Source organism: Indicator indicator, chromosome 24 (assembly GCF_027791375.1).
Source record: "Indicator indicator isolate 239-I01 chromosome 24, UM_Iind_1.1, whole genome shotgun sequence".
Taxonomy (NCBI): Eukaryota; Metazoa; Chordata; class Aves; order Piciformes; family Indicatoridae; genus Indicator; species Indicator indicator.
Genome location: NC_072033.1, coordinates 11,877,616 through 11,889,947, shown reverse-complemented (window position 1 = coordinate 11,889,947; position 12,332 = coordinate 11,877,616). Strand labels below are relative to the sequence as shown.

Sequence of the window (12,332 nt, the reverse complement as noted above, 5' to 3'; positions counted from 1 at the left end):
TCTCATTTGTCATAAATTTTGTAGTACTTGAACAGATCTCAAAATAATGCTTTTCCTGAAACATTCACTATGTGAAAATCAGAGAAAGTACAGCAGTGCTGTATGGTAAGAGTTTAACTCTGCTTGACTATTGTATAATTGTAGGTGTGTGATGTTTCTGGTTTCTTAAATACTTGTTCAATGTGGAGCTGTTCATGAGGACAAAAAAATGTTACCATAAGAAAACAACTAATGTAAGAATCCAGTAAATCTTCATCTTCCAGTATCTCTTTGAAGCCATCATGTGTTGTAGTTTGGTATGTATGTAGGAATAGAAGCAAGGAAGGCAGCATGGGTTTGGGTTGTTTAATACATACCAGAGGTTGCAGGTAGGCTTACACAACAGGCCCATGACATCCAAGCTTCCACAACTAAAGGTACTGTTGCTCTGTCTAGCTTTAGATGGCAAGTAGCATATTTCTTCATGCACCCTGTCATGTTTGCTCGGGTGCACTCAGTTTGCTACAAAGGACCAAAGTGAAATGCATTGCTTTTTACAATGAATGTTTTCTTATGTGATCTAGGATTAAAACACCCAAGTAAATTCTTTCCTTTCCATTTTTCAGAGGAGTTTACCTGCCTTGAGACAGTTAACACCAGACTCTGCAGCTTTCATTCAACAAAGTCAACAGCAGCAGCCAACAACGCAAGCAACGATAGCAACAATTCCATCTGCAGCAGTGATTCTGAGCTCCGCAGTTCAGCGCACTGCAGGGAAGGCAGCTGCAGCTGTAACGAGTACTCTCCAACAACCTGTAATCAGCCTAACGCAGCCTACACAAGTTGGTGTTAGTAAACAAGGGCAGTCTACACCACTGGTATGTTAGCTGAAGTGCATCATCTGTTGTTGCACAGGGCGTTTTTGATAACATGGTGACTTTTCCTCTTAAATTGGTGGTTTAGCTCACTCGGAGATTTTTGACCTCTTTAGAGAAACTAGCAACTAAGAAAAAAAAGTATGATTTAAAATATGTTCTGGATTAAAGTACTATTATTTCCTATTGTAGCATGAAATATTGGCAGATTGTGTCAGTCAGAGAGCAGTGTTCTGGAGGATCTTTCATTTTCCATTTCATTAATCTCATAACAGATTACCCCAAAGGAGAAAAAAACATAAACCAAATAAGAACAGTAAGATGTGCAGCACCTTTCCTTTTTTGCCTCTTCTTACAGCTGAGCAGTGCCTGAGTGTAAGCTTTTTCTAGGACATGTATTGATTAATATACATTGTAACTTTACTAGTACTGTACTTCAGTGTTACCTGTAGAACGTTTGGCATTCATCTGAGCTGCTGTCTCCAGACAGTTCGTATAAAAAAGGAGAATCTCTTTGTCAATCTACAAGTATTTTTCACTTATCTTGAGAGAAAAACTAATGATTATATTGGTTTTACTGCCTTTATAACCTAGGAATGTTGGGATCATAGGGAAAGAATAAAAACTAAACATTGACTAATTAGTGCTGGATTTATAAGCAAATAGTTTGACCTTTAAATAAATGTGTAAAATAGTAGCATACCTAGTAAGAAAAAGACTTGCAGAGTTGTAGAAGTGGAGCTTGCAAAACAGGCAGAGTTGGCAGAGTTCTTCACAGTAGTTTGAAAGTAAGTTTCTGAAAATTGAGGCCAGAAGATGAGTTTGTGTGAATGACTGACTGTAGCATTGCAGTGTACAGTTCACCTTCAGAAGCAGTGTGGCTCCTGAGACTCAGTCTAGCCTAACAATCCGGTAGTACAAAGCTACATGGCTGTAGCTTATGCTGATTCTGGATGAAGACAGCATGTGTGGAACCAGCTGGTTTGTCTTTATCATATCTCCATTATTTTTACTTCTAGAGTTGGTTCAGGCAGATCCAGTTGGTTTTTGCCTCTAATACAGAAACCAGATGGAGAAGTTTTAATTGGATCTTTTTAATTATAGATGTTTGTTTGGTTTGTAAATAGAAATAGGTTACCAATTTCTTTTCTGTATCACAGAAAGTACAATATTAGTTTTCCTGTAAGGTTGTAGCCAGGAGGTGGTTGGGTCTCTTCTCCCAGGCAGCCAGCACCAGAACAAGAGGACACAGTCTCAAGCTGTGCCAGGGGAAGTTTAGGCTTGAGGTGAGGAGAAAGTTCTTCATGGAGAGAGTTGTTAGACATTGGAATGTGCTGCCCAGGGAAGTGGTGGAGTCACCATCCCTGGAGGTGTTCAAAAGGGGATTGGATGTGACACTTGGTTTAGTAGTCATGAGTTCTTGAGTGACAGGTTGGACTTTGATCCTTGAGGTCTTTTCCAACCTTATTGATTGTGTAATTCTGTGATTCTGTATAATTTATCTGAAGAAACTTCTGAATACCTTTAAAATGTGCTGATTAAAATAGACCGATGTGTTAAGACCCTGTCTTACAAGTTGATTATTAGGATTTGTTCTTCCTACTGGTTCTTAGCTTCAGGCATTTCTAAGACTGTTTACAGTTTTCTCTTATTATTTGCAGGTTATCCAACAGCCTCAAAAAGCAGGAGCATTGATAAGGCCTCCGCAGGTAACGCTGACACAGACGCCAATGGTGGCGTTACGGCAACCACATAGTCGTATTATGCTCACTACTCCTCAGATTCAACTGAATCAACTTCAGACAGGTAGGAGGTCAAGATGTTTGGTCTGTGCTATATTTGACAACAGTAACGAAGTCTGGTTTATGAATGACAGTTCTTAAGTGCTGTGTTAGCTGTGTGATGGTTGCTGTATTACTGCTAAAATCTTCAGTGCATGGTGCCATACTGGCTGGGGATATGTATATGTCAGGTCAGCATTTACAGTTTGGGTACTGGATGTGTGTGGAGGGGGTCCTGTTTTAGGTGGATGACATGCTCACAGAATATACTGAGGTCAAGTCTTTGCACCAGACCTCTTGTGTTACTGCCCACGACTGTCTTGTAAATCTGCACTCTGATATAGATTTGATGGAGTACAAATGCTGTCTGTCTTCTTGCAGTACCGGTGGTAAAACCAGCAGTATTACCTGGAAACAAAGCTATTGCCACTATTTCAACACAAGTAGCTGCAGCTCAGAAGAATAAACTGAAAGAACCTGGGGGAGGCTCTTTTAGGTGAGGAACCAGATGCTGATTTGTGCTTATGCTGCCCAGGCAGCCTGCTGAGCTCAGTGGGAACCTTTCTGTGCATTGTGGTGCTGCTGAATCAGGCTGGGTAAACTCACAAGAAATAGAAGTGGATTTTCTGTGGGCAGGTTTGCTGCTTTAATGAAGACTTTAACAACCAACTGTGGACATGCTTGTGCCAGAATGGCCCTTAGCTGGCATTAAGGATAAGCATCAAACCTCACAAACAATTTAATCCTGGACAAGCAAATAAAATTAATTTCTTCATTCCTCCCAGCTCTGCTCAGGTTATTTGGGTATATGACATGCCTTACACTGAGTGCAGTTTGTTTTGTTATTTGCGATGTGTCTAGTCTCTTGTTTCTGAAGGTGTTGAAAAATTACATAAGAAAGGATCTTGAGAAAACAGGAAGTACAAGACTGCAAAAATCCTGAGTGCTCTTTGGAATCAAATTGTGTTAGTGTTTTTTGTTGTTGTTAATTTTATTTATTTTTTTATATAAAGTGTTGAGGTTTACTGTGGAATTCCTTATATGCAGCTGTGGTATTGTAGCAGGTAAAGCTCTTTATGGTTATAATGAGTTTTTCTTTTCTTAAGGGATGATGATGACATTAATGATGTTGCATCAATGGCTGGAGTCAACCTGTCAGAGGAAAGCGCTCGGATATTGGCAACAAACTCTGAACTAGTGGGTACATTAACAAGGTCCTGTAAAGATGAAACCTTCCTTTTCCCAGCACCTTTGCAAAGAAGGATATTAGAAATAGGTATGTTGATTTTTCCTGAACTTAAATAATTTTCATTAGCCTTGGGTTGAATTGAAGGCATATTCCATGGAAATCATTTAAAGTTGCTGGAGTCATTACCTTTTGTATATTCCGATGCCCATGGGCAATCATTCAGCTCAGGAATGCAAAATAGCGTTAAGGGGTAGCCTTCAAAAATGATAAAAAGGTCAAAATTGTTGGACCTGCTTAAAATTCTGACTGTATTAGCTGGTGTAACAAAAATAATGGCATTTGGTTTTAGTAAAATAAATCCAGAAACACTTTTCTGATATTTGCTTGTTTAGAATTGATGGTGCAACAAAAAACACTCTTCGATTATTTGTTATACTGTATTACACAGCATTTATTAATAGATGGTAGGTTTTGTTAAGCTAATGTAAGTTTTCATTTGTAAGGCACTTCTTGTTTAATGCTTGTTTGAGAAACCTAAGAGCCTTATTTTGCAAACAGCATTTATACTTTCATGATTAAGATTAACCATATGTTTAGTTGCATTATAAAATTGTTTTTTACAACTGTCTTCTGTCCTGGTCATAGGTAAAAAACATGGAATAACAGAAATCCATCCTGATGTAGTTAGCTATGTATCACATGCTACACAACAAAGACTACAAAACCTCGTGGAAAAATTATCAGAAACTGCTCAACAAAAGAATATTTCTTACAAGGTAACTTTATGTAATTGCACAAATAAAGTGGCACGAATTCATCAGGGTATTGTGTTGGCTGTAATGCAGGAGTTCAGGTGCTTTTCATTCTGTGAAGTGAGGTTGTTTAGTCCTTGACTCATTCATCTTACATTAAGGTATTAATGCTTATGAATGACTAGAACTCCTCATCTTGCATATACAAAATGTTTCTGAAACAAATGCAGAGAAACTGTGCCCTCCCCTTTATTTATTATGTCAAATATTTAGAGTCTGAGTGATTGTACAATTGGATAGGCAGATAAAAGTGCTGCTTTGAATTCTCAAGAGACTTATCTGACAGATGTGTGTTCTTAATAGATGCAAATGCCTAAACAGCATTTAAAAAAAACCCACCATGCACAGCTCTCTGAAATACGTGTGTGAGGCTAAAGCTGTGATACTAGTTTAGGAGTCAAAATCTGATGATTCATGCAATAGTACAAAACACTTAAGAATTGTAGCTGGTTTGACTGGTGTAAGTACACTCTTGCTATTTGTTTGAAAAGGACAAAGTGAACATTCGTGTTTTAAATGTATATGTTCTTCTCAAGTACAGTACAAGCTAACAGCTTTGCTTTTAACAACTGTAATGAGAAACATATTTGCTGTGTTTGCAGGATGATGAAAGATATGAACAAGCAAGTGACGTTCGGGCACAGCTCAAGTTCTTTGAACAACTTGATCACATAGAAAAGCAGCGTAAAGATGAACAAGAAAGGGAAATTTTAATGCGTGCAGCAAAGGCAAGTGTTTGGATTTCACATGTGGTTCCTAAGTGTCAGTTTGACGTCAAAACTGCAGAGTTTCCTTTCATTCTAAAGCACTCACAATGCCGGGGAAGACCAATCTTCAAAGATGGAGCTTGGTGAATACATTCTTTAGCTAGAGCTGTGTTCTGCTTTTGAGGGTACAGTGTGCGAGACAGCTTCTTTGCCATTCTCATTTTATGTTCCCAAATTAGGTGTTAAAACTTAGTTTTTGCACTTTGCATGGTGAAGAACACGAATTTGATGTCTCGGTGGTACTCTTAAATGGAATAAAGAAGTTACAGGTACTTTGGAGGCTAGAAAGACTTCAGAAAGGTTTTTACAAGCTGGAGAGTACAGTAAACAGGAAGCAGTTGATGTGAACACAAATGTAAGCAGTAGATTTTGTGGCTTTAGTCAGTGACCCTAATATAGGATGACTATGACTAGGCAATAATGCTCTAGAAATTGTTCACAAAAGAGGTGAATTAGGCTTCTGTTGGGTTTGTAGTATGGTATGAGCTGATAATGTCAAAATTCAGGTTTTTTGCTGCAGTATTAACAAGCTGTGAACTAACACTTCCAGTTGAGTTGGGTCCTGTTAAACAGCTGAGTACTCTATCCAGCTTTTTTGCCGTACATCAAGTAGACTTCAGAAGGAAAGCAATTTAAAGATTTAGAAAATGTGCCCTATGAGGTGAAATTAGAAAGTAAATCCATTTGCTTCAAGAAAAGTCTGAGGTGAGGCTTAAATTTTCATGACACTGTTACATATTCTTGTTACTCCCTGTTTGCCGTGCCTTAAGTGCAGCAGGGAAGACATACGTTAATCATTAGGAAAAGCCTAACATTTTAAGACTGCTTGAGTATTGAATTAAAACAGTTTCTTTTTTTTGGGTGGTCTAAAGAATGTATGGGATTAACAACAGTCAGAATTTGTTTGACTAGAGTTAGTCTGGAGTATGGATAGGTGGGTGTCAGTCTCTTCAGCAAAGCAACAAGTGGTAGGAAGAGGAAATGTCATCAAGGTATGCCAGAGGTGGTTTAGGTTGGACATCAGGAGCAATTTCTTCTCCAGAAGGGTTGTGAAGGCCTGGAACAGGCTGCAAAGGAAAGTGGTGAAGTCACTGTCCCTGGAAGGATTTAAAAGATGTATAGATGTGGTGCTGAGGGACATGGTTTAGTGGTGACCTGGCAGTGCTGGGTTAACAGTTGGACTCTGTCATCTTAAAGTCCTTTCCAAGCAAAATCATTCTATGATTCTGAAAGTATGGTATATACAAGTAAGTGAACTGGACAACAGAGTAAATGTCTGTTGGTCAGTTAGCTGCAGCTTGTTCAAGGAGGAGTCTGACTTCTATGTACAGGTGGAGCAGCTAGGGGAAGAATTTTCCCAAAAAGTACAGGTCTGTTTCCATTTTGCATATACAGAGTGTGTGTAATTTAAATTCATGGATCTGTGTAATTTTTGTCTTGTAATAGTTTTTCTTAAGGCATAAGTGCTTAGCTATTGCTTTATTTGTAACAAAGCTGAAATAGGAGGTCCCTTTTCAAAACCAGATACCTGAAACTAAGAACTGGAAGACTGCTTTTAGTGTCTAAAAATTATTTTCCCCTGTTGCCCTTTCCAGCAGTGGTAGGTGTTCTCCACTTCCTGCTGAATTTTAAGAAAAAAAAATCATATTCTGTGTAAATCTTTAACTGCTTTTGTAACCAAATTATTTTCTTTCTTTTTCCCCAACCATTTCATGTCCATCCTTTGTCAATGCAGTCTCGATCTCGACAAGAAGATCCAGAACAGCTTAGGCTGAAACAGAAGGCCAAGGAGGTAGGTGTCTGTCTTAACATCAACTCTTCTTTTGGAAATTGAAAGAAAAGTAATTAACTCTACTTGTTCTGGTAAATGCAGATGCAGCAACAAGAGCTAGCACAGATGAGACAGAGGGATGCCAACTTGACTGCATTAGCTGCGATCGGTCCCAGAAAGAAAAGGAAACTAGATTCATCAGGATGTGGATCAGGGACAGAGGTACAGTGTAATTGTAATGTTTGATTTTGCTGCATCAGCCACATAGAAACCTTTCTGAGAGCTTTTTTCCTAGTTTGTGGAAGCTTTGAGTGGCAAAAGTGTATTTTGTGTTCAGACTTGCTTGCTCCAAGGTTGCGATCAATTTTTAGCATCTGTGTAGTGGCATGGGGAATAAAACTTGGATTATTATTCCCTAATTCATGGGACAGAAGGAATGTTGTAAAAGCCATCTGTGTTCTCTTTCATCTCTGCTTTTTTTGTCCTCTGGAAGAGATTGTTGTGGTTGTAGCCAGTCTGTTTAAATAATATGGGTGGGTGCAACGGTAGAATTGAATCACTGCTAAATTTGACAGCAGGCGCTTCAGGTTACAGGGATGTCCTTGTTAGAGCAGGACAAGGAACTTGCCTAATTTTTCTTCAGCTGTTGATTAGTCTTAGTTTTAGTGTCTGTAAAGCAGATCAGCTTGACCAGTCCCACCTGATCACGATGTTCTTGCATATACTTTGAATAGTCTATCAATCTACCTGAGTTTAAGTTAACATTAAACTAATTAGACACTGACTAATTAGATACTTAGCAGAGAGTTTTTTGAAAGGCCAGATGAAACAGCAGAATATCTGGTGTATTCCTGAACAAGTTAATAAATATGGAATGGTATAAAATTGCTTTCTGCATAGAAGACATTCAATGTAGTGTTTCTCTGTTATTTAAAAAGAACTTGGAACTTCTAATTTCCAGGGTCAAAGGCTTTCTTCATAATATGAGGATTTTTTGCTGCAGTTTTGTGTCTAATAGCAAGTGACAGGAGAGCAATAATTTAGTAATGCTGTTCATTACTTAGCATTCCAAATTTTTAGTGCTAGAGAATTTATGCTGTAGAAAAGCCTTTTGTTTCTAAAGAATTCACCTTTTATACCCAATTGCTAGCAGCAACAATTTACATATCCTTGATTTGTTAGAGAGCAATCTGAATACTGATAGATGTTATTTTTAATAATCAAGCCTCTCAAGCATCTTTTAAAGTAAATTTGAGTATCAACATTTACTAAAATGCTTGTGCCTGGTAGTAAGACTTATACAGTAATTTGTTAACTTATTAAAAAATATAAATGTAGTTTAAAGTTATAAAAATAGCAGAATGGGGCACTTTTACAGAGATAGATGTGCCTATAAATGAAGTCCTCTCTGAAGAATACACTGAAGCATCACATGCAGCATTGGTGTTGGCATTGCTTACTTAGGCTTGCTCATCAGTGTGCAACATTAATACTCTGTTAATGTCACTTAGGCTTTGAAATGCATTTTCCATCTACTGTGAACACTTGTTTGTATTTCATCTAAATATGACTAATTTAGTTATCCTAGATTAATCCCTTACTGGTTAACCAATTAACTACAGGTTCCCTGGAAATCTAATCTTTTTGTCTGTTTAATTAAGAACCAGCTGCTTTTGATCTGATAGACTCACAGCTGTGCTTTTTGCTGCTCTGTCACTTGACATTTTTAAATTGAGCTCCACTTGTCACCATTTGTGTGCAGTTTGTAGTTAAGGCATATTACAAGAAGTGTGGAAAATAAGGTTTGCCATTTCTTAGACACAGATTTGTAAATGCTGTTGATGTCTAAAGATGCTGAATCTTAATTACAGGTAAAATAATTTGAGTAGTAATTGTGCTGTTTCAAAATTCAACCAAACAGGTTTCTGTCACTTTTAGAGTTTTCTATCCATGTGATTTTATTGACTTAACCAAGAAGCTTCTTAATTTAGGAGTAGCATAGTTCTGTCTTAGACTCCTGAAATTTTACCCTTGCATTTAAAGTATTATGATGTAAATAGTAAAATCAGGCTTGAGCTCCTACTAAAGAACATTTGAAGCCCCCAAATTAAAACCCTTTCCAACCATTCTCTTGTCAGTCAGTAGTCATGTGTGTATATTTGAGAGAATTTAATTAGCATCCATTCTGCATCTTCTCATTTCCGTTGATGGAAATGAAGCACCTAAGTTGTGCAAGTGCCTTAAAATGTCTCTAACTACAGGATTTCAGTGATTTATCTGTTGAATCAGCAAATATCAACTATTCTGAGAAACAGAAGTCTGACTTAATTGTTAGCAAGAAGCCATGCACTGCATACAGTGTACTACCAACTCAGAGATGGTAACTCCCAGCTCAAGATACATTACTTTCTTAATCAAAGTTGTACACTGATTAGAAATACACTACTTCCACATGTAGAGAGAACTGTGTTGGTGAGAACCTCAGCAGCTAATTTACATGGCTTTTGCACTACTCTAAATTAGGGCTTCTCTCAAATCTGAGGTGTTCTTATTTAGAACTGTCTTAAAATTCTCCAAACTCTCAGGCAGATAAATCTTTATTGACAAGTGAAGTGTATTTGGACCTTCATGTGTCACTAACTATTGAAGTTTCATGAAGTAAAAAAACAAAAAGGAGATTATACTAATAAATGAAATTGGAGGGAAAAAGAAGCCATACAATTGTAGAATTGTCGATGTGGGAAGAGACTTTTTCCTATCATCATGTCCAGCTGCTCACCTAGAGCTTGCAGTAAAACACTACCACTAAACCATGTCCCTCAGCACTGTATCCATACATCTTTTAAATACTTCCAGGGATGGTAATTCCACCACCACCTCTGTGGGCAGCCTGTTCCAGGGCTTGATAACCCTTTCTGTGAAGAAAATTTCCCTTATATCCAACCCGAACGTCCCCTGATGGCTAAGCCACAGAAACATAATCTGTTTCAGATCACTTGGTACACCTTCACTATTCGCAAAGAGCAAGGTGTCAGCAACAGACACTGCCGAAAAGAGTCCTCACGTTCCAATCTGCGGTGGAATCCGGCCGGTCGGTCTCTGCCTGCCATCTACTGGTGACGGGGCCTTACTGCTGCCGTAGGCAAGGAGCGGCAGGGAGGCTGCTGCTTCATGGAGTCACACAATGTTAGGGTTTGCAAGGGACCTCCAAACGTCATCCGGTCCAATCCCCATTCCAGAGCAGGATTGTCTAGAGCAGGTCGCACAGGAAACGCATCCAGGCGGGTTTGGAATGTCTCCAATGAAGGAGACTCCCCAACCTCTCTGGCTAGTCTGCTCCAGGGCTCTGTCACCATTACAGTAAGAAGTTTTTCTGCATGTTGAGGTGGAACTTTCTGTGTTGCAGTTTGTATCCACTGCCCCTTGTCCTGTCACAGGACACCACTGAAAAGAGACTGGTCACTTTTTCTTGACACCTACCCTTCAGATATTTATAAACAGAGCTACAGGCTGGGGTCAGAGTGGCTGGAGAGCAGCCAGGTGGAAAGGGACCTGGGGGTACTGATTGACAGCAGCTGAACATGAGCCAGCAGTGTGCCCAGGTGGCCAAGAGAGCCAATGGCATCCTGGCCTGCATCAGGCACAGTGTGGCCAGCAGGAGCAGGGAGGTCATTGTACCCCTGTACACAGCACTGGTTAGGCCACACCTTGAGTACTGTGTCCAGTTCTGGGCCCCTCAGTTTAGGAAAGATGTTGAATTGCTGGAGCATGTCCAGAGAAGGGCAACGAGGCTGGTGAGAGGCCTTGAGCACAAGCCCTATGAGGAGAGGCTGAGGGAGCTGGGACTGTTTAGCCTGGAGAAGAGGAAGCTCAGGGGAGACCTCATTGCTGTCTACAACTACCTGAAGGGAGGTTGTAGCCAGGAGGGGTTTGGTCTCTTCTCCCAGGCAACCAGCAGCAGAACAAGAGGACACAGTCTCAAGCTGCGCCAGGGGAGGTTTAGGCTGGAGGTGAGGAGAAAGTTCTTCACAGACAGAGTGGTTGGCCATTGGAATGTGCTGCCCAGGGAGGTGGTGGAGTCACCATCCCTGGAGGTGTTCAAGAGGGGATTGGACGTGGCACTTGGTGCCATGGTTTAGATAGTCATGAGGTTTAGGGTGACAGGTTGGACTCGATGATCTTTGAGGTCTCTTCCAACCTTCTTGGTTCTATGATTCTTGATTCTAAGATCCCCTCTCAAGTCATCCTCTTTCCAGACTAAACAGCCCCAGATCTCTCAGTTCTTACCTCACATGCTTTCTTTGGAATACCTGGGCGGGGGTTTACTGACACATTCTGATTTCTCTCCTCTTCTCTATTCCAGGGATCTGGCTCGAGTGCAGCAGTCCCAGGCAGCTCCGGAGTTGGAACCACCAGTCAGTTTAAGCGACAAAGGATAACGCGGGTGAACCTCAGGGACCTCATATTTTGTTTAGAAAATGAGCGAGAGACAAGCCATTCACTATTGCTATACAAAGCATTCCTTAAGTAAAATGGAAAAGATCAAGGTATTTTTGACGGAGAGACACCTGAGGACAATTTTTTATATATTTGCAAATTCCGCCTTTTTTGTAACGAGCAAATGGGATATTGTTTAAAAAACAACCACCTCTTTACACGGAACAGTTTTATATTCCTGTTTATAAAATAAACTCTGCAGTCTGAGAGGAAACACATTTCTGTGACAGTGAGGATACTTACAAGGCCTGTGGATACTATAAAAGGACAATTAAATTTTAACTCATCTCTTGATTGAGTGGCCTTCTTGCCAAACAAGCCATATATAAAGACTGATGGAATCGTTTAGCAAATAACTAGCTACCCTTTGTCAGCCCTGTAGCAGTTTCAACATTAATTGTGCATTTTAGTTCAGTTTTATTCAACTAAATCAATTATATAGGCATATGTCTACAGCAGATGACCTCATTTCATTTAGCTTTTTTTTTTTTAAACAGTCAGTTTAGCAAAGCAAACTGATTTTTTTTTTTTAAAGAATATTTATCTTTTCCCCAAAATGTTCAAAATCTAGAGGGATATACAGTTAATTTTAAACATAACCTCAATTTTAATCACATTATTGCTTATTAGAGGCCCTGAAATCCCATAAAGGAGGGTTACT

General features: G+C 39.4%; 1 protein-coding gene across 1 annotated transcript in view; it reads left to right on the top strand.

Annotated features, from left to right (window-relative positions):
- TAF4 (TATA-box binding protein associated factor 4) overlaps positions 1–11,709 on the top strand; it is a 37,658-nt gene extending 25,949 nt beyond the window's left edge. The window contains exons 8-16 of the mRNA XM_054391870.1: positions 606–857; positions 2,516–2,660; positions 3,017–3,131; positions 3,742–3,911; positions 4,470–4,600; positions 5,239–5,364; positions 7,139–7,195; positions 7,277–7,396; positions 11,538–11,709. Coding sequence (XP_054247845.1) covers positions 606–857; positions 2,516–2,660; positions 3,017–3,131; positions 3,742–3,911; positions 4,470–4,600; positions 5,239–5,364; positions 7,139–7,195; positions 7,277–7,396; positions 11,538–11,705 — 1,284 coding nt within the window. The 3' untranslated portion in view covers positions 11,706–11,709. The remainder of the gene's footprint in view (positions 1–605; positions 858–2,515; positions 2,661–3,016; positions 3,132–3,741; positions 3,912–4,469; positions 4,601–5,238; positions 5,365–7,138; positions 7,196–7,276; positions 7,397–11,537) is intronic.
- The last annotated feature ends 623 nt before the right edge of the window (positions 11,710–12,332 follow it).